The sequence below is a fragment of the Fusarium redolens genome (genome assembly GCF_020744475.1).
Source record: "Fusarium redolens strain MPI-CAGE-AT-0023 chromosome Unknown BKA55scaffold_13, whole genome shotgun sequence".
NCBI classification, from domain to species: Eukaryota; Fungi; Ascomycota; class Sordariomycetes; order Hypocreales; family Nectriaceae; genus Fusarium; species Fusarium redolens.
This window is the reverse complement of record NW_025763676.1, coordinates 566,781-591,994: the sequence shown is the minus strand read 5'-3', so window position 1 is coordinate 591,994 and position 25,214 is coordinate 566,781. Positions and strand designations below refer to the sequence as shown.

The 25,214-nt window shown below is 47.9% G+C and overlaps 11 protein-coding genes across 11 annotated transcripts; 4 read left to right on the top strand and 7 right to left on the bottom strand.

Moving 5' to 3' along the window:
• Positions 1 to 548: 548 nt before the first annotated feature.
• Positions 549 to 2,063, bottom strand: BKA55DRAFT_693120 (uncharacterized protein; the record flags this gene model as incomplete). Its single annotated transcript, XM_046199867.1, has 1 exon — positions 549 to 2,063. One exon carries the CDS (start codon positions 2,061 to 2,063, stop codon positions 549 to 551), a length of 1,515 nt encoding a protein of 504 aa, XP_046046389.1.
• Positions 2,064 to 3,264: 1,201 nt separating this feature from the next.
• Positions 3,265 to 4,675, bottom strand: BKA55DRAFT_705692 (uncharacterized protein; the record flags this gene model as incomplete). The annotated part of the gene is made up of 2 exons (XM_046200673.1): positions 3,502 to 4,675; positions 3,265 to 3,470 (listed from the first exon to the last, which is right to left on the bottom strand). The coding sequence occupies exons 1-2, from the start codon at positions 4,433 to 4,435 to the stop codon at positions 3,265 to 3,267; spliced, it is 1,140 nt and encodes a 379-aa protein (XP_046046388.1). The 5' UTR covers positions 4,436 to 4,675.
• Positions 4,676 to 5,468: 793 nt separating this feature from the next.
• BKA55DRAFT_542180 (uncharacterized protein) lies at positions 5,469 to 6,368 on the bottom strand (the record flags this gene model as incomplete). The annotated part of the gene is made up of 1 exon (XM_046190460.1): positions 5,469 to 6,368. One exon carries the CDS (start codon positions 6,366 to 6,368, stop codon positions 5,469 to 5,471), a length of 900 nt encoding a protein of 299 aa, XP_046046387.1.
• A 3,450-nt stretch (positions 6,369 to 9,818) lies between these two features.
• Positions 9,819 to 11,727, bottom strand: BKA55DRAFT_705689 (uncharacterized protein; the record flags this gene model as incomplete). The annotated part of the gene is made up of 5 exons (XM_046200672.1): positions 9,819 to 10,333; positions 10,380 to 10,622; positions 10,713 to 11,106; positions 11,212 to 11,521; positions 11,555 to 11,727. The coding sequence occupies 5 exons, from the start codon at positions 11,725 to 11,727 to the stop codon at positions 9,819 to 9,821; spliced, it is 1,635 nt and encodes a 544-aa protein (XP_046046386.1).
• Positions 11,728 to 12,336: 609 nt separating this feature from the next.
• BKA55DRAFT_542178 (uncharacterized protein) lies at positions 12,337 to 14,246 on the top strand (the record flags this gene model as incomplete). The annotated part of the gene is made up of 6 exons (XM_046190459.1): positions 12,337 to 13,104; positions 13,157 to 13,271; positions 13,321 to 13,603; positions 13,667 to 13,694; positions 13,826 to 13,953; positions 14,003 to 14,246. The coding sequence occupies 6 exons, from the start codon at positions 12,337 to 12,339 to the stop codon at positions 14,244 to 14,246; spliced, it is 1,566 nt and encodes a 521-aa protein (XP_046046385.1).
• Positions 14,247 to 14,971: 725 nt separating this feature from the next.
• Positions 14,972 to 15,743, bottom strand: BKA55DRAFT_575949 (uncharacterized protein). The gene has a single exon (XM_046193439.1). The coding sequence runs from the start codon at positions 15,655 to 15,657 to the stop codon at positions 15,115 to 15,117; it is 543 nt and encodes a 180-aa protein (XP_046046384.1). The 5' UTR covers positions 15,658 to 15,743; the 3' UTR covers positions 14,972 to 15,114.
• A 1,484-nt stretch (positions 15,744 to 17,227) lies between these two features.
• On the bottom strand, positions 17,228 to 17,840 carry BKA55DRAFT_596266 (uncharacterized protein; the record flags this gene model as incomplete). The annotated part of the gene is made up of 3 exons (XM_046195918.1): positions 17,228 to 17,450; positions 17,498 to 17,712; positions 17,760 to 17,840. 3 exons carry the CDS (start codon positions 17,838 to 17,840, stop codon positions 17,228 to 17,230), a joined length of 519 nt encoding a protein of 172 aa, XP_046046383.1.
• Positions 17,841 to 18,103: 263 nt separating this feature from the next.
• On the top strand, positions 18,104 to 18,744 carry BKA55DRAFT_575944 (uncharacterized protein). Its single transcript, XM_046193438.1, has 2 exons — positions 18,104 to 18,372; positions 18,420 to 18,744. Exons 1-2 carry the CDS (start codon positions 18,301 to 18,303, stop codon positions 18,642 to 18,644), a joined length of 297 nt encoding a protein of 98 aa, XP_046046382.1. The 5' UTR covers positions 18,104 to 18,300; the 3' UTR covers positions 18,645 to 18,744.
• BKA55DRAFT_575942 (uncharacterized protein) lies at positions 18,729 to 20,690 on the top strand. Its single transcript, XM_046193437.1, has 6 exons — positions 18,729 to 19,189; positions 19,246 to 19,464; positions 19,513 to 19,822; positions 19,870 to 19,988; positions 20,038 to 20,215; positions 20,262 to 20,690. Exons 1-6 carry the CDS (start codon positions 19,124 to 19,126, stop codon positions 20,363 to 20,365), a joined length of 996 nt encoding a protein of 331 aa, XP_046046381.1. The 5' UTR covers positions 18,729 to 19,123; the 3' UTR covers positions 20,366 to 20,690.
• A 1,000-nt stretch (positions 20,691 to 21,690) lies between these two features.
• BKA55DRAFT_542174 (uncharacterized protein) lies at positions 21,691 to 22,560 on the top strand (the record flags this gene model as incomplete). Its single annotated transcript, XM_046190458.1, has 1 exon — positions 21,691 to 22,560. One exon carries the CDS (start codon positions 21,691 to 21,693, stop codon positions 22,558 to 22,560), a length of 870 nt encoding a protein of 289 aa, XP_046046380.1.
• A 1,049-nt stretch (positions 22,561 to 23,609) lies between these two features.
• On the bottom strand, positions 23,610 to 24,837 carry BKA55DRAFT_575937 (uncharacterized protein). The gene is made up of 2 exons (XM_046193436.1): positions 24,292 to 24,837; positions 23,610 to 24,209 (listed from the first exon to the last, which is right to left on the bottom strand). The coding sequence occupies exons 1-2, from the start codon at positions 24,524 to 24,526 to the stop codon at positions 23,686 to 23,688; spliced, it is 759 nt and encodes a 252-aa protein (XP_046046379.1). The 5' UTR covers positions 24,527 to 24,837; the 3' UTR covers positions 23,610 to 23,685.
• Between the last annotated feature and the right edge of the window lie 377 nt (positions 24,838 to 25,214).

Genomic DNA, 25,214 nt, shown 5'->3' with positions numbered 1-25,214 from the left:
TTTGCTTTCCCAACCAAAGACTTCCAGTGATGTTTGCACAAGTATTGAGCCTTTGAGCCTCAGGTAGCACAGATTGCTAGAATAGCTTTCGCCACGTTCCCTGCCACGTCACTCGAGTCTACAGAGTTCTTTCTTGCATAGTTATCATGGTATCTGTACTTTCAGCCTCTTTGTGATAGATTGGGAATGGGCTTCCAATAACAAGGCTCGCCTAAAGGCGAGTCAAGGAGGAGTTCATTTGGTTCAAGTGTTCCAAGTACTTTATGTTCAAGACGTATTATATTTCTCGAGGAAAGTAAATCAATCCAAGATATAAGAAATCGACCCCTACAGTAAAATTAAATGCCGTAATCCAGTAGGCTTTAGGTAATTGATAAACTATCTACTTACAAGATCAATAGAATTGCTCCCAACTCCGATACCAGGTTCCAATTTGTGTTGCAATTTGTGTTGCAATTTGTGTTCCAATTCCTGCATTTTTGCTCCTCCAACTCAATCTGCATCTCCATGTTTCGCTGCTCACATCTCAGCCGAAGTTCAGGCAATATTTAAAGAAAGACATATCCAGTCATAGCATCCTTTTTCTCCGACGGCGAAACCCAATCGATGGCCTCTTCAACTTCAACAGAGTCACCTTTCATGGCATCCGGGGCAGGTGAGAAAGGTTTCAAAGGCGCGTCAAAGTAGGGCACCACTCTGTACTCGGGTATTTTCAACACGGGTCCGATAGGTGTCACTGGCTGATTGCAAGATTTTTTAGCCTCGCCTGGAGTACCCGTCTCAGTGGTCTTGGTTGGTTGCGACGAGAAACCGCTTGATGTAGCTGGGTGACTCGAATTCTTATTCGAGTCTTCCTGTTCCAGCTTCGACACGCGCTCTTCCAGGTCTTTCGCGGCCAGTCGTTGTTTAAACAGATGGTTTGGTTGACGAATCTTTTGTAGACGCATGATCTCCCTCTCCCGATCTATGTTCAGCTCTGATTGTGTCTTTGCCCTGGGAGTACTGGAGGAGGGGTCTTGATATGTCCAAGTCTTTGGTCCATATCTGTAGCGTTCGGGTATCCGAAATTCATTGCTTTCAGCTTGATGAGACAAAGAAGGAAGAAATAGGGAAGGAGGAATATACGCGGGCTCATTGGGAGAATAGAAACTTGGTAGGGGCAAAGCCTCTCGCTGCATCGGCTGTCCGAGATTGTCTTTCATCCCGCTTCTCTCCTCTTCCTTGGCCGCGGGACTGAAAAGTCGGCTACCAACCGACTGGCCCGTTCTCTTGGTCTCACTCCTCGGTTTCATCCACATTGTTGTGGGCTTCTTCGTCTCTTTGTCGCCAAGGAACTCAGAAACAATATGTTTCTCGCCGATCCTCATTCTATCGATCACAGGGTAATTGGAGAGATTCTTGCCCATATCAATGCATCCCACGTCGCTTATCTCCGTGATTGCTTTCAACAGCATCTGAGCGAGTGAGAGTGATTGTTGGGTCCTTAGTTCGGGAAAGGCCTTGTGGCTGTCTCCATCACCGTAAGACAAAGCGGAACCAATCAGCCGTTTCTCCAAGTACTCGGAGAATTTTGGGAATGATTTAGAATGATAGTTCGCTTCTTCAAGGAGCTTGACTAGCTCCATCAGACCCATGCCTTGAGCCTTGCGGAAGATCTCCTTCGCCGTATCCGATCTAAGGCCATCTATGTTAAACCTGTCTGCCACAGCATGCACGTGAACAATGCTTTTGAAGTATTCGTCTTGCTTCTTGTCAGAGGGATTACCCTGGAGGCGAGTGAACGTTCCCTGTGACAAGTATTCCCACAGCATGTGTCCAGCAACTCCGGGTACAGTACGCAAGTCGAGGTACATAGGTCCGAGCTCCTCGCGGTAGTGAAATCCCATGTCATGGTGGACGTGGCCGTAGATGTACGATGGTGCTGGAGAAGTCACATGAATATAAAGCTGCGGGTACTTCTCGAGCTTAGCCAATTCGATATGGACTGTTTTCCGTCCCTGAAATTCTATGGCAACGAGGTGGTTTGCATGGCTCCACCAGGGCACAGACGAGAACGTTTGCATGATCAAGGGAATTTGTGTGTTATCGTTTTGTTGCTGAGTTTTTTAACGTGGTTTCGCGTGATGTGAGAGAAGAAAAGATCCAGCTTTTGGAATGGGCAAGACATGATATAAATACCTAGAAATTAGCGTTTCACCCTTTATTCCCACTTTGCTTCATTTCAAAGTTCTATGACGCCCTTAGCCACGTAGACCTTTCTCATCATTATGTGATCTGTAGTCTACAAAGGTTATTTAACATGAGAGAACAAACCATGGGCCGCCTCGTGATCAACTGAGACGCCTTTATTGGCTTTGCCCTTCCCTTTAGTTGGGTCTTCGGAACCTTGGAAGTTTGAACTTTAGAATCTTTTCCGCCACTCGGAGTAAAGTGAGGCTTTGAAAAGTAAAATTCAGGCGGTGGCCAACGAGGTTATGAAGCACACCACTACAGTTCTCAAAATACAGTCGCATACCTTCTTGTGACGCACAACTTGAGTTGAAGAAATTAAAGCATGAATTCTTGTGTCTTTCAGTGTGCTCTCGTTTACTGATACCCGCCTTTCACGCAAACCTTCTTCGTTAAGTAGCTCAAGTGTTTGTGCAGAGGTCCACAGCTTGCCTGCCAGCTCGTAATTACCTAACTCAGATTCTACAGATCCTCTATTGAGGAAGTAGTCATAATATCGTACCTTAATTGTGAAGTGCAAACTGTATATTTTGCCGCCTGGATGCCACCTGTGGAAGATCACCCTCACGTGTCGGAACCAGCACCACAGCTCAGCAGGATCCACTGCATTAGTAATTGAATCAACGTCACTTTCACAACCTCAGCAGTACAATGAAATCTCAACAAAATTAAACTAAAACTGTATAAGATCGTCTTGTCCTTTGCTCTATCGACTTCGCTGTTTTTTTTTTATGTTCTTGCTCTGTTGTGCCTGGACATGAGGTACTTGTTTGTTCTCGCTGAATCTTTTTGAGGTCGTTCGATCTGAGTCACGTGCTATACATGGAAGGGACAAAGTGGAGCTGATTCACGACAGTCACGACAGAGATAACAAACGAGCTGTGCAGGAGGTAGAATTTACATATTCCAGGTTGGCCTTTTATGGCCTTGACAACAGTGTATTGGTCTCCATATGCCACCCCATCAAACTTGGACCCCCCATTCCTTCCGCAACCCTGCGTTTCCTGTAAGCGCTATTACCACCAGGAGGATACTTTAGACTCTGATGAACCCTTGCTGGAGCCAGGTGGGCTGATCAGTCAAGCTGTGATCGCTGTCGGCCTCATTGCCACATTGTTCAGGTCGCTCGAAAGACCCGGTCTCGAGAGCTTCAGACAACGTTCGGAATGAAACGGATACGAGTCTGCGAACCTTGGCATCTATAGCGATTAACATTGGCTTTGAAGATGCCGCACCGTGATCTAGTCAAGGCCTTGTAAAGCTGTTACTTACCTTGTTCAGGAATAGGATGTGGGATGGACGAATTTCTGCTATAAAGCCAACGTTGGGCGTCCAGCGCTCTCTCCATTGACTCTTCCTGGGCCCTCTTTTCGGCATTGTGCGTAAGAGTTTGAAGCCGCTCAAGATCCGGGCGCAAGGCTCTTCCGTTTGTCTTTTTTTCCTTGAGCTGTTGAATTTCTTCTTCCTCGCAGGCAGCTTCAGCGTTTCTGAGCGCTTTCTTTTCGGTTCGTTCCATGGCCTCTTCGGTCGTGCGCAGTTCAAGCGCAGCATATCCCAAGCCGGAAAGTTGATAGTTCGGCTCTTTCTTCTGACGATCTTCGGAGGCCTTGGCGAGCAAGATGCTTCGCAATAAGACCTTGCTCAAAGAGTCCGGAACACCCACCGCATCCAGTGTCTCATCAGCCTTGTCTGAACCATGGATTATTTCGTCCTGGGAGTAAGACAAAACTCGCGATTGGACATAGGTGGCAATTCCAGGGTTCGCGTCAAAGGACAGGGCAGCTTCTTCCATGACTTTGATCAGGGCAGGTAAATTAAGATACTCGCCGAGGTGAACGATCTCCACTCTGGCCATTTCGCGGAGTGCGGGCAAGGACAGACTGTCAGTGGCGACATAGACACGAATAGCAGTAGCTAGTTCGGCTGAAACCCTCTTCTCGTATTCTTTCTCCTGTGGCTGGAGGCACTGGTATGTACCCGTGACGAGATAGTGAATGATGACATGACCTGCGTTGAGCTTGATCTCGTCCAGCCACAACTCGGATAGAGGATGAGAAGAGTCGTCATCTCTGAACTGTGCAGCTTGCTTCAAATTCTCATCGAGGAGTGAGCTGGGGATGTGCAGAGGGCCCTCGCTTGCGAAGTAAACAGCACAAGTACCACTCGCATAAGGCCTGTTCGTGTGTTCAGTCAAGTTCCCTTTCATGTGAACAAATACTCATGAGTGTGTTGGTCTGGCGTCGTTATATCCACCCATTTTGCGCCGAGTTATCGTCGGTTGGCGAAAAGGTTGAGAAATGCGCCAGCGAAAACAGAGCAACAACGGAAGAAAAGAGTTCTTGGAGTGGATGAGGCAAATCTCGGGCTGGAGCATCAAGGTATTCAGGGCCTGGTCCTAGCGCTAGCGGAGCTTCGGCAGAAGACTGTGTTTAAGAAGGCTGCTCAACTCTGCCTGGCAGTGTTGATGTCACAAAACAGAGACGCTAGCCTCGCACAAGGAATGAACTATGATTGGTCGCTCGATTGTTCATTTTACAGGCTGAAGACTTCACTTGAGACAAGGGAATGACAATTTTGAACATTCCCGAGTTGGGTCATTACAAACAGGCGATCACTTCACGATTATTTTCATGTGTCATAGAACAAATATCTGAGACGGCCAGTCATGTGTATCATTATCGCCAAATCTGATCTGCTAGTAAACAAGAATCCAACAACGCTGGCGCTGGTCTCCATAAAAACATTTGTTATGCAATGCATCTCTCATGCGGTAATAACCAATGCACTCAATTGGTGCAGAATATTTCCAACAATTTATGTGGAAAGGTAATCAGTGTTGTTTGATGTGTGTGATTTGTTACCCGAAGGCCCGGGGTAGACTTGCTTTCCCTTTTGTGACCAAGTTACTGCATGGCGACTTCTGATGTGGTGGTGGAGAAGGGTAGAAAGTTCTGAAAGATATTGGCTCCTGTTTAGCTTCTGGCTCCAGATCATATGGCTGCCAAGCTGAGTCGTAATTTGTGCCAACAGAGTTGATGGAGGGGTGTGTATGTGTGTGTGGTGTAGTAGCCGAGCCAGAAGAAGGTATGAGTGCTGCCCGATAAAGACACCCATCCTATACCCCTTTTCTCACTCCCAAATGTGAGACGGGGTAGAAACACTCCCAGCTGCATGTGCTCTCATCTGAAGTCAGATGTTGGGAGCTGCAAGCTTGAAGGAGAGATGTTGTATTTCCATCATCATAAAGATGATCCAATGAAAAAGGATGGAGAGCAACAATACACTTTTGTCCTCTTGGAAGGCTTCTCCTTGTTGCGGGTACCGATGGTTCGGCTGCTGTTGATGCTTCCAGCCATGGCCCGCATGATCTTTCCACACTTAAACTTGGCAGTTGGAATGAAGTGATTAAAGGGACTCTCAGAGTGCTCATCGACATCATTCTCGGCGGGGATAGCATCTTGAGGAGTTATACGGTCCCTTTCTCGTATCAATTCTCGACGTATCTGCAGCCACTCTGTTAAGCCCGGCATAAGGGTTGGAAGAGCCTGCAAAACCAGACGCTTGCCTCGTCGCAGAGCCGGTCCTTGGGCTATCTGCATCAACTGAAGCATGACCCAGAGCCGACCCACTGTTTCTGGAGGTTGCATTCTCAGGATAAATGTCTCCGCTTGGTGCCTTGTTGTCGTGTTCAAGACGGCCGAAGTGTGGTCGTCGATGCGGTGGATGATGCCGGATATATGCTTCATGGCCAGGGGAGTATCGACTGTTACCTCGAGTACCCAGATAGGGTTCACAAGCCGAGCCAAGTCGACGGCATGTTCTCTGGCAAGGACAGCCAGACCATAAAGGTTATAACGGCGTCCAATAGCCCAAGCCTTCAGGGCAATGATGTATTCCCTTAGCGCGATGTTCTCGTCTTGCGCTGCGCAGTCGTAGTCCACGTCATATCCGCGGGACATTATCCAGTCGACAAAAACATATCCAGTCAAATCGTCGACATCTGTCATCTCGTACTCATCTTTTTCTTTGAAGAGAGAACGGAGGTTTCTGTGGTATGTGATAAAATTGCTGGGGATACTGATAGTTACCGTCTCAAAATGGATACGGCACCATTTGCCAAGTTGGCGTTGGGTAGTCATGATGATGAATGAAAAGCAAAGTCGAAATATTATAGAAGAGAAAAGCATCCAGTTTCGCAGAGGGGGGGAGGGGACTTAAATAGACGGAGGATTTAAAGTTGATCAACCCACATCAGTGGCTCTGTAGAGACCTAAAAGTTTGAGAAAACTTGTAGCTTTAGACCAAGATGCCAAACACAACTAAGGTAGTCTAGGGCCCACTAAATCTGCACCATGCATAAGTAGTTCTGGTAAGGCGATGTCCCCTGTTTTAACCCTGCTGTGCAACTTGTGAACAAAGGTCTTACTTCGTCGTGACTCGCGGGAGTATGTAAAGTCATAATAGGGTTCGATAACTGCCAATCCCTCATTGGCTGGGCAACAACCTTCACATCGTTGCCCATTTACTTAAACAATCATAGTCTAACTTTACATATGCGAAGAGCACTCGTGAACAGTCAAAGGAGACTCTCCAGTAATGAGCCTCTTGTGGTCTGTGGTTGATTGATAAGAGGATGCAGATACCGTTTGACGAATTGAAAGCGAAGCCTACTGATATAAAGTTACATCATTGAACCTTCACAGACTCTTGTAGGATAGATTGTCGTGAGCCGAAAATGACAGGCCTGCGTTTATGAGGATCAGGAGATGTCGCTACTTGTGATTTGCCGACCAAAAGATTAACCATCAAGTTGTAACCTTCAGCCGCACAGTCATACCACAGATGACCACTTCGCTGCCTCTTAATGGTACAGCCCGTGACGATAGTTTAAAGTCTCATGCTGTTCCTGCACTTGAGCGTGAGAGTGAGGTTAATCGGACTCACGAGGAGAAGAGGCCGAACATCTGGACAGAGAGGACTTTAAAGGAAGTTGGTAGATGAGCTTCGAAGTTCGTGTTGATACAAATGAGATGCTAAAGTTCCATGGACTTCTGTTGCCACTTTGCGTGGATGAAATAAGGCCCTAGGCCTCTGAGCCACAGTCACGGAGACGCAATACCCTTCTTTTAGTTGATGTGTCGACGGATAGTTTGCTCCATTGGAATCAGAGGATATTTACAAAGGCTTTGTTGGATATTACTGGAGCAGCTCAGGGTAGCAAAGTGTATTGTAGCCGCAGCATTGCGTGTGAATAGCCACTGAAAATCAACCTTCCATCTGCTTGGGAGTCTCTCCTTCTGCAGAAACTCTCAGGTCGAAGTCTGATCCAAACATCAGGCTTGCTTTCTTCTCGTTACCTCAGCACTACCCTTTCTCCAGAGCAAAAGCGCATACGATATGGCCTAGTTCGACTGGAATCCATGGCGAGACATAAGGCACTATTATTTCAATTCCCAAGTCAATACCAACATCGAGAGCGTTTTAACACTAGAAGAAGTGGTTAATTATTGTTCTATCAGGTGTATTGGCGCATTGGGGATGATTGCGGACAGTAAAGCTCTTATCGCCCTGTGGTTCGATAGAAACCGCGTTGTGTGTACGATGGGGTCAGGAGACCTTGGTTCTCATTATTGGTCCTAGAAAGGCGTTTTACTTTCCCAGCAGATCGAGACTTTAATTAGAAGCGATTTTGCAAAGGTAGTGTACTTCAGATATACCGGTATCCGGTGTCGGGAATATCAGGAAACACTCTTAACATGCAAAAAAAGCAGCAGGAGATGGCACTGAGCCATGCAAACAACGAGTTTGATTTTTCCCCACTGTGGACTCACTGTCCCATCAGCTCACTCGTTCTTATCTTCACTAGCTTTTAGCCGTTTTGCATCTTCAACCCAGATCCAGGGTTGTGGCGACCGCACAGCTAGACAACGACTCAACAATAACGTATCGGGACGGGCAAGATATTCGCTTCCAGAAGCCAAAAGGACAGCAACTTCTTATATCACCGCGGTACCAGAACCTCTGGACTCGCAAACAACGAACACTGACAATATTTGAGGACTTTGAGCAGACCTGCAATGAACAGCCCAACACACAATAACGTTCAGGCAGATCTTCTATCACACCCGAGGAACGTGGAACACAAGATTCTTGAATCAAATTTCTTCATGATCAAAGAAAACGAAATATCCCATTTTCAGTGGATATGGGAGCTACCATAAGGCATACATGATTGAGCGAAAGAGTATGCCTGGTGAAACTGTTGACCTTGGGCCCGGAGAGCGATATCTCGCCATAAGGTGTCAGAACGTGCAATTATCCCTGGACAAAGGCAAAGCAAGGCTCCTCGCCAAGGGTTCTTGTGCAGGGAGTCAGCGACATCCTGATAACACTCAAAATTCCAAAGGCCATAACAAACCCCGGCACATCGACTTGTATTGGCTACTGAACCATTGGATGCCGTTTAGGCATAGCATGCTCTCCCTGAGTGTCAGAAAGTGTATCACCCTCGCATCGAGAAGATCGTCGAAACACTTGGTACAGAACAACGTATTAGGAGCAGCACATCATTGGGATACAAGGAAGATTTAGAAGTACAAAAGACTTACCATTTCTATATACAGAAATGCCTTTGAAATGGCGATGCGGTTAGTGGTTCTGCCGTATGTACAGGGCTTTCGCACATCTCAGAAAATGCCTTTTTGCTGACCTCTTGAATATCAACCGTCCAGCATCATGCTAATGCCAAACCACGTCAACTTCAAAATCATTCAACAACACGAAGTGTCCGCTCATATATTCAACGCACGTTCAATGAACTACAGAAAGCCAACCATTATCCCCGATGCCAGTGCTCCGAGACGGGGTGACTCTAACTCTCAAGCTGAAGCATACCCTGCACCCTTGGGAGACAATTCATAGACCTAGCTCTCATACCCGGGGATCGATTCTAGAACATACTTGTGCAGAGAGACGAAAGCTACGACAGCAAAGATGTTACCAAGAATCTCTCCGTGAGCCCGTTCTAGGTTGGTTCAAACATCTAGAAAAGCCCATATACTTAAGTATGTCAGGACCTTCGCCAAATCTCTGTTCGTCAAATAGTTAGTGTGGTCCATGGTCATGCCCGTTCCTGCTCTGGTTTACGTGTTGACAAGCATCAACCACGAAGTGCACACCTCCATTAGGGAGACAGAGGCTTGGAATTATGAAGCTATCGAGTTGATACCATTGTCACCGGTTCCCCATCTTTTGCTAGTATTTCCCCTTGGTGTTTGAGGTGGGATGATCACAGCTGTGGGCGACAAAGCAATCTACCATATGAGACACACTGTCCTAAGAAAAGCGCGGTCGGGTTGACCTAGCCCGTGGTTTTCCCGACAACTTCACGAACAGAGGGATTTACACCCTGACTCATGCACGACCAAGATTGCTGTGGTTTCTAGATGAAAGATGGTAGTCGTTACCATAGAAGAAGACATCGATTCATCAAAACTATAAATAAAGAATACAGTGTTTACAAATTTCATCCAGTGTGCAAAAAGCTTCCCATCAGACCCTCTCAACTGCTGCCTCACCTTGATCCTACCCTACGTCAGCACGATTGCCTTTGCCGCCACTTCCAGATCAAGATGATTCCCTTCAGATAACCTTGTGAAGTACATGCTGTATTTGGTATTGTGCTCAAGGACGTAGTCACTTGAAGTTGCCGTTTCCTCTCGAGCCGGGGGGAACAAGAGAAGAGGGAACAAGCAGCCTTTAATGGTGTTTTTCTCACGGTCTGAAAATGGGCAACGCTCCATATGCTCACCGTCAAAGGGTTCATTTGACTCATAGTAGAAGAACTTGAGTCGTGTGGTGGTCGATATGAGATCCAGCTTGAGCTCCAGCGCCGACGCGAGAAAGAAACTGAAGTTGGCTTTTTTTCTGGGCACTTGTTCGAGGTTATTGTTCTCGCTGCTCGGAGATGCCCAGAAGAATTCCAAGTGTTTATAAAGGATGCGTTCTAGTTCCTTGACCTTTCTCTGGATAATTTCAGACCTGCTATTGTCGGTCACTTGTGGGAGGACAGTGCTATCTGCTCGATGAAGCTCATTGAGTCCAGCTGGGTCATATTAGTCATTTTCTTGCTCGACCCTCCGTTCACTTACCGACATCAAGAATAATTTGCCGGTAGGCTTCTGCAATTGGATTTGGTGGATGAATGAATGCTGGGAAGGCTGGCTCGAATACCATTTCGATGACTGCTGAAGCTACTAGTCCTAGGAGCAACTCGATTTTGAAAAGCCTGGAGTCTTTAAGTCGAGGAATGCAATCTTTGAGTTCTTGTCCAAAGGCATTGAGCCCCCAAGACTCCACGAGATCGCTGTGCATGGCTTGGTCTTCCGGTGCTTCTGGGTGATCTCGGCATGCTCCGAAACATGCATCTTGCATCTGCCGGAACAACGTCATGTACAGCCTAGAAATATTTTCCCGGTGCATACCTGGACTATTGACGTTGAAAGCTCTATTGCGGTTGACCCTTCTGTCTGTATAGTCCAGGTATTGCTGGAGGGTATGTTTCACGCGAGCGTCGGGTTTGTACTTGACCACAGTATCTAGCTCTCTCTTGAGCCGCTCTTTTTCGATCTCTGACGCAAGTAGCCGGGTTTCAATTTCCCATATCTCTCTTCTATTGGGCGATGGGGAAACGGCGGAACCTCGCTCGACGAACGTTCCAGCCCTCTTGAGGGATGGGCTGTCCGCAATTTGGTCTGCCGAGTTGAGGCGCGATGAAGTTTGAGATGGTTGTTGCACTTCAGTGGGTTGACTGGGTTCAACGGAGGAGTCTTCATCAACTTGGCCCGCAGTTTTGTCTTTTTCCTCGTTTGGCAATATCTATAGCAGCATGCTGGTCAGCACGAGATGAGAGATGAGTGGCAGTTGACTTGACATGGTCGTACTCACAGCCTTCAATTTCTCCGGAGAGACCATGAAACTCACTAAGAGCCTCTTAAGGCACCATTTCACGTGTGAGCTGCCTTCACTAGTCGTAACTGCAGACCGGCCAGCGTTAATGTCGGGTATACGGTTGAAGAACTGATCAACACTTCTGGAGGTCTCTTCTGGTAGGTTCAATGACTCCAGGCCAAATTCAAGCAAGTTGGCATAGTCTTCGACGCCTTCCAGCTGGCCATGCTGGCTTGATAGGTGCTTCAGCTGCTTCTCGGCTTCATCATCGGTGAATGTTCGTTTGACAGCGTCTTGAAACTTTGGAAACGCAACACTCCAGAAATCAACGCCATTGCTAAAGCTCCATTGGAAATGAGCCAAAAGCTGTCAAGACTCTTCATGTTCCCAGATTCTTCGTTGCCTTTGTTGTCTTCCGCCAGGTGCGCGCTTCTTCTTGGATCCCTGCCTTGGAGGGTTATCTGCATACTGGATTGTCTTGATCCTTTTTCTTAACTTGTACGGGCCTGCGCTGGCTCTTTTTGGACTGCGTGGGGTATTTGGATCCATGGTAATGAATGATATTCAGTAGTTAGTATGTCGTAAAGGTGAAGCTTGAAATAAATCTTGTGACTGTGTTGTCGTCTTTGTTGGCAAATGCGAGTGGCGGGTTTCTTTGTTTGATAGGTAGGCGTCGTGGACTTCTCGGACATCTGCATATGTACTGCAACCACGCTAGAAGAGCAAACAGTCTATTGACTGAGGTGAGCAATCAGGCGCCAAAAGTCTGACAACAAAGCAAGCAGTACACTAAAATTACCTAAATCTCTTAATTTTGATAAAATATCCTTAGACTTTATAATATCTTATTAATATAAATAAAAATAAAATAAATAAAAGTTATTACTAAAATAATAGAAAATTCTAAAAATTAATAATGTTTTTCTTTAAAAGCAAATAATACTGCAGGGCTAGGTGTTTGTTTTTCTCTGGTTTGTATACTGGTGAATCGTCAGGTGAGCAAACAGTGAGACAAAGGCACCTAAAGGAGCATTCACCTCCCTGTACCATGCAGGATAGTGGTCGTCGTGAAATAATTATTCTTGATGCTTGAATTTCTAACCCTCATTCTTTTCTTTCTCTGTCCAAACTACTCCCTTCTTATCACCTATCATCACAATGTCTCCACAGGTTGCTGATAAACTTGTCATCGCTGTCGACTTCGGCCAGACGAACTCATCAGTTTCTTACACTTTTATTCCTGAGGGATGCCTGCCAGAAAGTCTCCCTAATTTGTCGCCCAGAACAGTATCAAATTATCTCTCTGGAATGATGACTTGCAGAGGAAGTTCGATGCACTTGGAAGTCCCAACCTTATTGCGTTATCCCAGGGACTGGGTCTTCCAACCGCTCGACGAACTCAAAGAAGAGCAACCCGGCGCTATCCACCCTGACAATCACCAGATACACTGGGGCTTGCAAGTCCAGCAAGACATGTCGAGAGTCATGTCACACTCTGGCAATAACCAGACTCTTCTACACGGGTTTAAAAGCCTTATGAGCCAGTCAGACAACCATCAGGTGCAGAACGAACGTCTCATTGAAACACTCCGTCGACTATCTCATAAGAGGTCTTGTCCAAGGGAGATTTCCATTCATGAGATGCTTCTCTTGGTAATTATCGACTACCTTACGAAATTGCTCGGCCACGCCAAAGATGAGATCGCAGGGAGCAATGCTATTTCTACCACAGAGATGATCATTTGCGTCCCAGTATTCTGGAAGAAAAAAGCCCTGCGAGACATGCAAACTTGTGTGAGTATAGCCATGAAGCGGGTCAATTTCCCTGGGGTTAAATTTAGCGGCGGCTGTATGGAGAAAGTATTCATGATACCAGAGCCAGAAGCTGCGGCGACACGGCTACTCGCCGGCCCATCTGTCATTCAAGTAAGCAAATTCTTGGCCTTCATACAGCGTCACCCCAACTGGCCAGTAATAGGAAGGGGATGTTTTCACGATCCTCGATGTCGGAGGAGGGACGTGCAATGCCGTGACGTATGTTGTCACCCAAGGATTGCCTCTCAGGCTGTCCAGGCAGGCCGTGCATCATAGCGGTGAGTGGCTTTATCCTTTGGTGAGACGTTCTGACTATTCTCCCCACAGGCGATTCATGTGGCTCCAATGCACTGAACGATGCATTCCGGCAGCTGCTAAGAATTCTGCTCGCAGGCCACGAGTATTTGAGCCGTGACGGGGCAACATTAGAGGGCTACATCTGCAAGTTGGCCGTTCATGACTTCGAGAATTTTATCAAGGCCAGATGGGTCGTCTCTGAGGACAACGAGAACAAGAAGCTTGAGATCATTGGGCTTAAGTTTGATCCTGGAGTTCCCAACCAAGCAGAGGACCCTCAACTGTGGCAGCCCAACCAGTTGACAATCCGATCGTAAGTACCGCACTATAATGCACAATATACTCATAGTATGGTTCAGGTCTAATATAATAATAGCGAGCATCTGAACGAGATTTACGCAAAGGTACGCAAAGGTTTGCGAAAAGGTTTCTGCCATTATGAAGCAGCAGTTGCATGCAGCGGCCCAGAGTGGCCTGAAAGTTTGTGTGAATATCTCTAATGCTAATTGGAAAGAAATGACCTAACAGCGAACAGAAAGTCGCCTTGACGGGTGGATTCGGGGAATCGATTGCTCTACGAAGGCATCTCCGTGAGACTCTCGAGAGTTTCAACGCTGCCAATAATTGCAATGTAGGGCTATATCTCTTCGAGGCTCATAATCGGTCAGTTTCACTTATCTATCTTATAACCAGAAACTCATAATAAATACAGGATCACGGCAATTGATGCCGTTTCCTTTGGAGGTGTTTTAAGGGCACTTGACAAATCGAACGGTCCCACTAGAGTGGCAAGATCAAGTTATGGCGTTCGCTGTGATGAGCCTTACGAGCACCCGAAGCATGGGGGACAGCCGACTATCCCGGGCTTCCAGGACTCGAGCGAACGCTACGTGGAGGCCATAGAATGGATTTCGAAGAAGTCAAGCCTTTACTTCTTGTATCAATGGAAAAATTAGTAACTAATGGATACATCTAGGGTGAAGATATTGCGCCATTGTTCCAGAAGTCTGCGCCGCGCTTCCAAACGTTCCCTTACTGGAACGCCGATCGTACAGTGAACCACGGGCCCTTCATTTGCCAAGAAGAGATATGGGCATCCGACGAGGCCTGTCTAGATCATCGCAGTTTCACAGATGAGCACAATAAAGGTATGGCCCCTAAGACATGAGCCAGCCCAGCCTCAATTAACCAACACTGACATTTCATCTTAGATGCCGAGAGGATTAGCATCATCAAGACAGATGTCACACACCTGCTTCAGCATTTCCTGTGTAAGACTGATGAAAAGCTGGACCTTCATGGCCGTGACAACAGATATTGGTACTGGAAGTTCCCTTATGAGTTGGTCTTGATCATCGACGGCTTGAACATGAAATGTGAGTCTTCCCTTCAGTTGCACTATCCAGCTTTCACGCTGCCATCCACGCCGAGATCCACGAATTGGTACTCTACTATGCAGATGCTAACCATATATGAATAATAAGGTGTTCAAGTTTTTAACGGGCAGGTAATTGGGGAAATGAAGGTAGGTATCGCGCCAGGATTCATACCAGGGGCCACTTGATCGCGCACGGGCAATCGAACGAATTTGCTTGTAGGCACAGAATTTGACAGACTTCGGTCTTCCTATGGGATGGAGAGTTTAGAAGACTTCAGGATACTTTAGGGAAAGAAATGTAAAGCCTATGAAAGTCTTTATCTTTTTTTTTTTTTGGTTCATCTTTGTATCATTTTACCTATTCTACATTATTCTTTTGAACTTTTATACAAGGCCGGCCATTTCTTCTGTCCCCATCAGTCTCAGGCCAAATAGCCTCTGGCCTCTCAAGCATAGCGCTCTGCTGCAGGTTGAGTTGCTGCCATAGGTTCCTTGCCATTTCCATTTTGTGGTGGTGCCCAGTTCTGCATAGGGATATTCTGTCCTTGAGGAGGTCCGTAATACTGAGGCATCTGCTGGAAACCTTGCGCTCCAGGGCCCCAGTAAGCCGGCCCACCAAAGACCATTGTAACAGGTCGTCTCATTGCGGCGTTTCGCTTCTGGGTATCGATACAGGCGCCGACGAATAGAATGAAGTGCCAGAGCCAGATGAGGCAGGTGAACACTGACAGTGCGATAAAGAGCGTGCGTTTGCTGGAAACCTTGTCGCTGCTTGTGCAAACGTAGCGTCGTTGATCAGGATCGTATTCACAGTCTTCGTCGAGGTAATCGAATTCGGAGTAGTATGCGCTGAAAGTGCTCTCGAGACCGCCGACGATACCGGCGCCGAGCCAGATAAAGAGGGAGATGGCGACGTGGGCGCCAGGGTGAATGCCGGCCTTCCATTTGCGACCGAAGCGAGTAGCCAATTCGGCGATATCCCAGATCATTGCTACGACAAACTAGAGAGTGTCAGTACATGTCATCAAGCCAAGAGATTGGAAGAGCCATACAAGTGGACAAGCACCGAGCGCGACCAGGCCCAGTGTCTCAGTACTTCTGAGCGCGCCCGTAAGACCGAGTCCAACAATGCAGCAAACGATATCGATCCCATGAAGTGTAAGCTTGGTGATCATCCAGGCCTTAGCCTCAGCGACTCGAGGGGGCGTCCATTGCTGTTGAGCAGGCTGTTGCGGGTACGGCGCGTAAGGGGGTCCATAACTGCGAGGGTCTTGCTGGAAGCCAGGTTGCTGCTGTTGTTGCTGGGCGTATGTCTGAGGGGCATGTTGTGCAGTGGGAGGAACGGCGGGAGAAGCTGCTGGCGCAGGATCCGTTTGGGTAGAAGATTCAGGCGCCATTGTGTTGAATACGACGGGTTTAAAATATAAAGTGAACGAAAGGACGTGGCGCGTTTGAGCCACGGGAATAAAGACAGCGCACAGCGATAACGAGTGTGAAAAGCGAACGAACAAATGACCGAAAACGAAGCGAAACGAAGAAAGAAGAGCCTTTGTACGAAAAGGCGGGTAAGACAAACTTATTATTTAAGAGAAAAAGGAACAATTAGCTCGCTTCCAGCTGTGAAACTCAAGGCCATTATTCGAGATTGAGGCGTTGGATCAGAGCCCCTGGGCCTTGCAAGGAGTAAAATCGTGTTAGTCCCTCGTTCAATTGGCTTCCTGCAAGGAGTAGCGCGATGAGTGGAGGTGATGATCCATGGATGGTGATCTAAGGGGCTTGTCGGTTACGGGAATGGCGATTTGTTTGAGTGCCCTACGGAATGGGGATTTCAAGAGCCAAATTTAGTACCAAGAAGGCTGCCTCTTCTGGTTCCGGAGCAGTATCTATTGTAGAGCCACGGTTCCGTTGAGTGTTGGCTCTATGTTTGTTACGACCCTTCATTCAAAGGCGCTTTGAACATGAAACACCCATGGCTGAGAACCGGATCATGATGCTGGTAAACGCACGAATTGTCGGGAATAGAAACCAACATCTTTCGAAAAGGCCACTAACAGAAGAAACAAAGCGAAATTTTCCTTTCATCCTTGGCGGCCGCCGTTAAGAATCTCAAGGTTAGCCGCTTTGAGTATGGGTCTAGTCGCAACTAAGATTAGACCAGGGGACAGACAGCATGAGGAAATCGCCGAAGCTGAATGCCCCCCAATTCTATAAGGCTATCGTAGTGTGTCCCTTTCGCCTAACAATGAGTCAGTCAAACTGGACCAGCACGAGACCAGGTTGTAAATCTTTAGCAGTTCTTTCTCACTAATATCTGGCCTTTGATGAAGTGCCTGGCCAAGACGGCCAACGGATGTTGCGACATTGTTACATCGCTTCTACCGGCTTGGCACCAAAACGTACCATTGAGATCCTTCGTCTCTGTCGGGAAATCACCGATATGCTCTGCGAAATTTGATGCAATGGGTATCAATCAAATCGTCTCTTGGCGCTACTTCAGCGGCAACGCAGGCGCTTGTTTTTGCATACGATATTCAAGATCTTCCCGTCACGTAACACCATTTATTCTCGCTGTAGAACCACCATAAGACCCATAATTCCCAACATCACTGTCTTGAGCCAAGGGTATTCCGACAGAAGAATCGTCACGTAACCGACGAATGGCATGTATCCCACAACGCTTCCAATAATGTCACTTCGTACGAGGTAGTCCTGGTTCTTGGCGTAGAGCTCGGTATCGTCCGAGAGGTTGTTATCTCCTTTGGTGAGAAGCTGAGCGGTGTCGCTGCGCATCATTAGCCATTGCCCGCAACTCTTGTACAAACAACATACCCCTTGCCGAACTTGCGTACAACTCGGTGCACGATAGGGATGTCCTTGTCCTTGACGTTGTAAACGACAACCTCGCCAATCTCGGTCTCCTGCAGTAGGTTTCGGTTCCAGAGGAAGAGTAGGTCGCCTCGCTGGAAGGCAGGTTCCATAGAGCCAGATAGAACGACGACAATCGGGGACGGTGAGTCGCTGATAACGGAGAGGCCTTTCCACATCTACGACAGGTTAGCTTTCGTCCGACCTGAAGAAGACACGTTCGCACCATGAAGGCCGTAGAGAGGATAAGCGCAAAGTTCATGAGCTGCGCAGCAGCTTGCCGCGGGTTTCCAAGAGCCGACAGCATGTTGAGATTTTGTATATCGGTTTCGTGGGGCGAGCGGAGGTTGTTGTAGAGCTTGACAACTCCACGATGCAACTTTCGCGCTGGAGCGAAATGGACATCTGGCTCATGGGAGCTCGAGGAGCACGGGCCACTTGAGCTCGAATAACTGGGGCGTTCTGAGGCTGGTGTGTGTGGCGGTGCTAGATCAAGATGTCCCCATAATTTCAGGGACCTTGACGCTATAAATGGTCTAACGCGGGGTGTCATGCTCGAAAGAAGGTGATGTCATGACTACATGTGAAGCATTAGATCGATGTCATAGGCGTTGTAGGCGAGTAAGGAGCTTGGTATTTAAAATGGCCATCTGTTGGTTTTGTTCTTTGTGTTTACGTTCTTCTTCATAATCTCCAAGTTCTACGAATACAAACATCTTGATCTTCTCCAGAACCCAAGTACCTGCACTTACACCACTACACTCAAAATGGCCGACAACAACAACCAGCAGCCCGGTCTCATCGGCAGCCACGCCCAATACGTCAAGGGAGCCGCAGAGGTAAGTCCTTCTCAATCACCCCAGGTCCTCTTACTCACACCTTCCAGGCTACCATTGGCGCCATTACTGGCTCTCAATCATGGAAGGCCTCTGGTGAACAGGACAAGGCAGCAGGTCTTGCCGATCTGAAGAAGGCTGGTGAACTTCGAGCACAGAACGACCCGAACCACGAGAAGGGATACGGAAAGGTCGAAGAGGTCGCCGGTAGGCTCACCGGCTGCCAGGGTATGGAGCGAGAAGGCCACGAAAGCGCTGCTCCTAAGCAGGAATAAATGGACTTCAATGATTGATGAGTGTACGATAGAACTAGCATTGCGATAAGTCGAGCTGGTTGACTCGGCTGATAATACTGAACTCTTCATAAGATTAGGGTCCCGAAATGTGAGGACCACTCATTCACTCTTGCCTTCTTCCTTCTGACCTCCCTCGCTTGCGCTTTCCAATTCTTGCCATGAACACGGCACGACTGCCTTCTTGGCTAAGATCACAGCACCTTCTTCCTTCGGCTGCTGGCCGACACTTACCTACCGCGATGGCTTCATCCTCTCGTCTCTCTTCCTCCAAGCTTCATCATCGCGTATCTTCGTCTCGTTCAGCATCGCCTCTTCGACGCCTGGTCCCCTACATTTCTTGGCTTCATCGATTCCTCGCTCCAGCATCACCTTACTGCAATTTTTTGTTCCGCCGCATCATTCTGATCATCGATCTGTATCCTCTACACCTTCTTTGTCGTCTCCGCTGAGTCTTCGCGATGGACTCAGCACCTCTCCTCCAGAACGCCGATGGCCTCCCCAGCCCCAACGTGATGCAGGACCATGTAAGTCATCACCACGATGCCTTGGGTCATTTCTTTGCTGACTTTACAACCTATAGCCTGCATTCCTTCGAGCATCTCACTCCCCATGGTCATTCATTCCGCAGAACGTCCTCGTTATCTTGCGAGGAATTGTCTTGTCACTTGTCACAGCCGTGGTGATCCTTGTCCTCAATTACGAGATCCACGAACAAAGCGAGTTCTCCGATTGGCGCATCGTCTTTGACTTTGCCAATATCAGTCTGTTCTTCGTCTTTTTGTACCAGCTCAAGACCTTCGTGAGTTTCACATGGGGACTTTCCCTCCACTGTTACTGACCTCTCTAGTCTTGGACATTCACTCACCTATACTATCCCCACCATCATGATCGGCACATGGGCGGCTTAGAAGGATGGCTCATCAGAAGGATGTCGCTCCCCAAGCACATGGGTAGCCTCCGCAAGCAATTCTACTTTACACTCTTCTACACCATCACTGCTGTTTTCGCTTTTGCCAATTCGACCATCTACTTCTTCATCACACGCCAGCACAAGAGTGACGATGCCAGCGGCGAACCTCAACCCGAGCCTCAACCTCCCAACGGTACCGCCTCGCACGTCTGGGCTCCCTACGCCGAAATCACCCCTCCCGCTCCATGTAAGAGCACTTTCTTTATCGCACAGTAAGCAACTGACCAGACATAGTCACCGACATCTTTGGCGAGGGATGGTTCCGTGCCTTCATCATCTTATCCTTGTACGCATTCGGTTCTTCGGTGATGGTGTTTGAGATCCTTGTTCTCAACAGCATTCGACGCCCATGGGTAAGTCGGTGTTCAATCGTAATGGCAGCTTACTGATTTTCATGACCAGACTGTCGGTATTCACCTCATCGGCATCATTTTCTTCGCTACAGCTTACCTGGGTTGGGCGGCCTTTGGTCACCTCGTCACCAACTATTACCCATTTTTCTGGCTCGACAAGAACGAAGTTGGTTCAGATGAAGCAATTACTCTCTACTCCATTGGCTTCGTGTTCTTGATGCCAATCAGTAAGTTCACCCTTTAACGTCAAGGTGCAAATGCTGATTGCCATAGTGTACATTCTGATGCAGGGTCTCATCGCTTCCAGAGAAAGCGTCACACGGTCCAACTCTGAGGCTCGCGCCATCGCTGCAGCGCAAGCAGCCCTTGACGCCTGAAGGGGCGCGAATTGGGAATGGTGATGGGTGCTAGAATTTGTTTGATGGTTAATGATCAATTGGGACGTCTGCCGGTTGAGAGTGGCTTGATGTAATATAGATTGATACACCTGATTGGGGTAGGGTTACTCGAGACGTCTGCTCAACCTCTCAAACCTAAAATTGACTCGACTTCGCAGCAACGAGACCGTTGTTAAACGTTAAGAAACGGACTGTGATTTTGTTTCGCCGAAGTAACTCCCATGAGTTGACTCATTCAAGTTCAAAACCACGGCGTAATGTCCATAATCGACAGTCGGGGTTTTATAAATGTCTTGGTTGTGAAGTGTGCAAGATGCACCTGTAACATTGCGGCGGCGTGAAGCTACGTGCGACAGGAACTTGGCGACACCACCTTGGATGCAAATCAACCAGCCCCGTTGTATGATATTCACCAATCACATGCAAAGATCTGCTCGCACAGATAAAATGGCTCGGTAGCGCCTTCACACAGACCGACGATTGGGTACCGGACGGATGAGTTGGTGAGGCACCAGGACCACGACAGTGCATTGTACAGTCACATCGAGAGGTTGGGCTGGCGATAACACGGATGAATTGATTGGTGTTGACACGAAACGAGCCCGTGCAAATAACGACTAGGAAGAAAAGCCGGGGAAGGTAAAAGATGACGGTGAGTCGAGTTGGGCATTGACATTTTGAGCTTTTACAAGTTGCAGGGGGGTCTTTGGCTGAGATAACCGTGAAGTGAGTGTTGGCAGAGACTCATATTTGAGCCCGACATTGCAGCCTCGATAACGAGATCAATGCAAGATAGACTCGGGCTTCAAGATTACAAGGACTTTGAAATCAGATTATTAATTCTACCTATTAAAAAAACCCAACAATGGAGGTCGGGTTGCATTGCAGAGGCTGTAGTCGGGTCGCTGGCTGCCTCATGCTCATCTTTGAACCCCGCGGCGTAAGACACCATCGGTATAAATACAGGCCTAACCCCCCATACCCCCGACTTCTTCTCTCTTCCTCCCCCCCACACACAACCAAAAAAGGGTCGCAAAGATTCACCAAGAGGATATCGTCTTGTCTTGAAGGACATATTTCTCCGCCCGGGCCCATTTTGTCAATCTTTTCTGTTGTGCGTCGCTCTTTTCTTCTTCCCTTTTGCTCTCTATCTCTTCGCTCTTTTCGTCACTCTCTAGCCAAGCCGATCGATCGATACAAACAGTTGGGAGTCGTTATTCTCCCTACGATATCTTGTCCGAGTCGAAATTCCCGTTACGAGTCCATTCTTTATATACCGATTTCCTCCCATAACTACCGTAGCCATGTTCAAGCGTTCGTTTAGGTCGCAAGACCCCAACCGCGTCGACAAGACTGCGAGACTTAAGAGATCGGGCTCCCACCGGGATCACACGAAAATGTCGAAGCTGCAAAGATCGCTCAACGAGCAGGACGCGATTCCCCAGAAGCCTGCTCCAGCACCCGCGCCTTCACCCTCGCCCATCGTCACTCTGACTGTTGGTCGAGATGGCCGGCTCTTTGCAGCACATGAGGATGTACTCCGCCAGTCGCCTTTCTTTGAGGCCGCCTGTCGTGGAAGTTGCTTCGAGGCACAGAGCAAGAGGATCTCCCTTCCCGACGAAGAACCCGAGGTGTTCTCCGCCGTCCTCGAATATCTCTACAAGGGTGACTACTACCCACGTCTGCTCCACAACAAGCAGCGCAACTCTTGGGAGCTCGAGGACCAAGGCCGTACACCTCACACATCACCCAACCCCGAAACTGGAGGTGGCCGCGCAGGCGCCGCGTCTGAAGCCACTATCTACCTGTCGAGTCTCGATATGGCCATCCTCCGCGACACTGTTGTTTACTGTGCTGCGGACAAATACGGCCTCGAGGAGCTCAAGCGTCTGGCCTTGCGCAAGCAGGGACTGCAATCCGGCATCGATGTCGGGACCATTATAAGGTCAGCTCAGTACGCCTACGCTCACACACCCGACTCAGACAGCCGTCTGCGCGCTCATTACCTCGCCCTGATCATCCGCTGCCGCAAGACCTTTAAGCGCAGCGGGACCATGCAGGCCGAGATGGAGGCGGGCGGCAGCAAGCTCTTCTTCGACCTGTTTGTAGCAATGTGCAATCACCTCGACGACGTCATTGACGTGAGCAATGCTCGCACGCCAAAGACTGTCTGAGTGATTCAAGATAACCCAAACACACTACTCAGGCCTCCGGGTGCTTCGTGTGTTTGATCATAGCTGGAGGACAAGCGCGAAATGGAATACCGCCAAATCCGCGAAAAAAGAAAAAACCACAAAAAAAAGTGATGCTTACAGGAACAGTTGGAAGTCGGCGTTTGGTTGCTTTTCATGCTCCATCATCAGATTGAAGTCCTAAGGAGCTTTGTTTTATTACATCACTCCCCTTCTGCGAGGTTGGCCGACCGAATTTTGATGATACACGGGCTGAGAGGATCTAATCAGACGCATATGAAGTCTTTCACATCCTCTGCTCATTTATTGTGAGTTTACTTATCGCGAGTTTCTGTTTCTGCCTTGTCATTTCAACTCTGCTTTGATACCCACTTACACACGGACACTGGGACATTTTTCCCCCACTCTACTCTGGCGTTTTGTTATCCACCAAAAAAAGACCGGGTTGTCTTTGGTTCAACACCAGACTTTGGGGGACATTTGGGAAGTGGAATGCTTAACTGCTTTTCTACACCCGCGAGCAAATGCCCCGAGATTGGCTAAAAGCTTGCATTTGCACCATCTTGGAATTTTTTCACTGAAAAAAAAAGGATCTTTTCTGGTTTTGTTGCTGTCTTGTTGCTTTCACGTTTTTGGGCAGGAGTTTTTAAAACATGCTTAGAACGCGACACGGATACAAACATCTCCTACTCGGATTTTGCACAACAGGGGGCGACCTTATGAACGAGAGGCTTTAATAACATCTTAACCCTCACACACTGCGTGTGTGCCTCGCCTATTTAGTACTGGGTCGCCCTCTTTGCTTTTGGTTCGCATCTACAGACTGATACCTCGAACCTGTCCTTTTTTTACTGCTTTCCTGTTTTGTTTGCTGGAGGAGATGGGAATTGGAGATCCTTTCTGCATGGTTTTACTTGGGACCGGCGAGACGCCGATGAGAATGAAGTTACGATCTTGATGATTATTAACAACTTGGGATCGTTGAACGATCCTCCCTGGCGCAAGCACCGTCAGGGTAGAGGTAATAAGAAATTCGGCCACCTCAATTGATGCTCCTTTGCACGTGAAGTCTGTGATGTTATACTTAAAAAATAATGAGGTTTGTTATTAGGCGGTTTCATCCCACTCAACCTTAAATTTCTCAAAGGTAACCTCAAGATCCTCCTTGATCTCCTTCTTCGGATCAGGTCTCGCGACAGCAGCAGCAACCTCTAAATCCCAGCCCTCACCACCATTATCACCATAAACCCAATTCGTCTGTCTCAACGGTGTCTTGTCGCCATCTTCATCAACCCTATACGTCCACATACAAAGACCCAGCGCATCCTGAACCTTTTGTACCTTTACAGTAACGCACTTCTCACCATTTCTCACGCCAGCTTCATTTTCAGCGCCGACTTTCTCAACGCTCCAATCTGCCCATTGATCGCATGTGACGGTTGAGTAGCGCGGGTGATCGTTGTATAGCTCGATGCCGGTTTTGATCCACTTGCGGGGCGTGGGGGAGTTGGGGTTTGTGAAGGTTAGGAGAAGACAGGCCTGATCGTATTGATGGATGTATTTTGTGCGGAAGGTGAGAGTTGCGGAGATGAACTGCTTCAGAGGTTTCTTGGAATGCGTGGTGAAGGGAGCTGGGAAAATTAGTAAGTGAGGCTAGTGGTGATGGGTGATTGAGAGGGCGCGTTTGTGAGTGAGGGGTTGAGGTGAACTCACCAGTGAAGACGTCAGTAGAAGGAGGTTGTTTCCAGATATCACTACCAGGCGGCGCCGACCATTTGAAGGGAGTTTCCATTTTATGCACTTTAACCAAATAATATGTAGTAATTCTAGGGATTGCAGAGATTATCTTCAAGGGACACGTCGATGTATTTATAGCTCTTCTTAAACGATGCTGTTGACCAGAAATCGCGGGGCAAACCTGACGTAATCGGGTGAAGCCGAACAACATGCAGCGGAAACTCCGCCTTTTGCGTGGTTCTGAGACAAGTTCTTGTTCGTAGAATGGAGGTAAATATTAATAGTAATAACCGGTTGTCACTTTTACGGTTAATTCTGGAAAGGTTTTGGCTTGACAGGCTATTTTGTGTAGGACGTGAGCTTGATGCGGATAAAGTGATGATGGGTGGAGATGGGCTGAATGTCGAGCTACCATATTTGGAAGGGGAGATTTGTGATCTGATGGATGTCGATTGAGAGAACAGATGAAAACATCAAACAGGTGTATTTAGAACCGTTTTATAGCAATACAAGAGATATTGCATGTAATAATAGATAGATCGTTAAATCAACTTCAATTAATTGCTCTTGTTTACCCTGTACCCAGCCAATTTGAGTTCGTAGGGATAAACCTCGGCTCTCTCGTCACCAACCGCTTCAACAAGATCGTCCGCACAAACTGACTGCTACAGCAAATCTCCTCTTCATTTCTCCTCATCAGAAAAACGAGCATCAACAAAGATTGACGACTCTACAACGACAATATTCATCAAAGACCCTGCTCACTATCGTTTGCGCGGCGTCAGGACTATTCCAAAAACATCACGCACTGGTGTTCGAACCGTCACTGCCTTGGCCCTCTGACTCAGTCAAATTGCAGGGGCTTGCTCACGCGAGTGAAAACTCTTCCCCACTCGACC

What these genes read in the sequence shown, in the direction of transcription:
- BKA55DRAFT_575944 (XM_046193438.1), top strand. Translation starts at nt 18,301, where the DNA reads ATGGCCGACAACAACAACCAGCAGCCCGGTCTCATCGGCAGCCACGCC. An exon ending in ACGTCAAGGGAGCCGCAGAG is followed by an intron (nt 18,373 to 18,419) that starts GTAAGTCCTTCT and finishes CACACCTTCCAG; the next exon opens with GCTACCATTGGCGCCATTAC.
- BKA55DRAFT_575949 (XM_046193439.1), bottom strand. Translation starts at nt 15,657, where the DNA reads ATGATCTGGGATATCGCCGAATTGGCTACTCGCTTCGGTCGCAAATGG.
- BKA55DRAFT_575937 (XM_046193436.1), bottom strand. Translation starts at nt 24,526, where the DNA reads ATGTTGTTCGGCTTCACCCGATTACGTCAGGTTTGCCCCGCGATTTCT. An exon ending in TTCTACTGACGTCTTCACTG is followed by an intron (nt 24,210 to 24,291) that starts GTGAGTTCACCT and finishes TAATTTTCCCAG; the next exon opens with CTCCCTTCACCACGCATTCC.
- BKA55DRAFT_575942 (XM_046193437.1), top strand. Translation starts at nt 19,124, where the DNA reads ATGGACTCAGCACCTCTCCTCCAGAACGCCGATGGCCTCCCCAGCCCC. An exon ending in AATCACCCCTCCCGCTCCAT is followed by an intron (nt 19,823 to 19,869) that starts GTAAGAGCACTT and finishes GACCAGACATAG; the next exon opens with TCACCGACATCTTTGGCGAG. An exon ending in CGTGTTCTTGATGCCAATCA is followed by an intron (nt 20,216 to 20,261) that starts GTAAGTTCACCC and finishes TGATTGCCATAG; the next exon opens with TGTACATTCTGATGCAGGGT.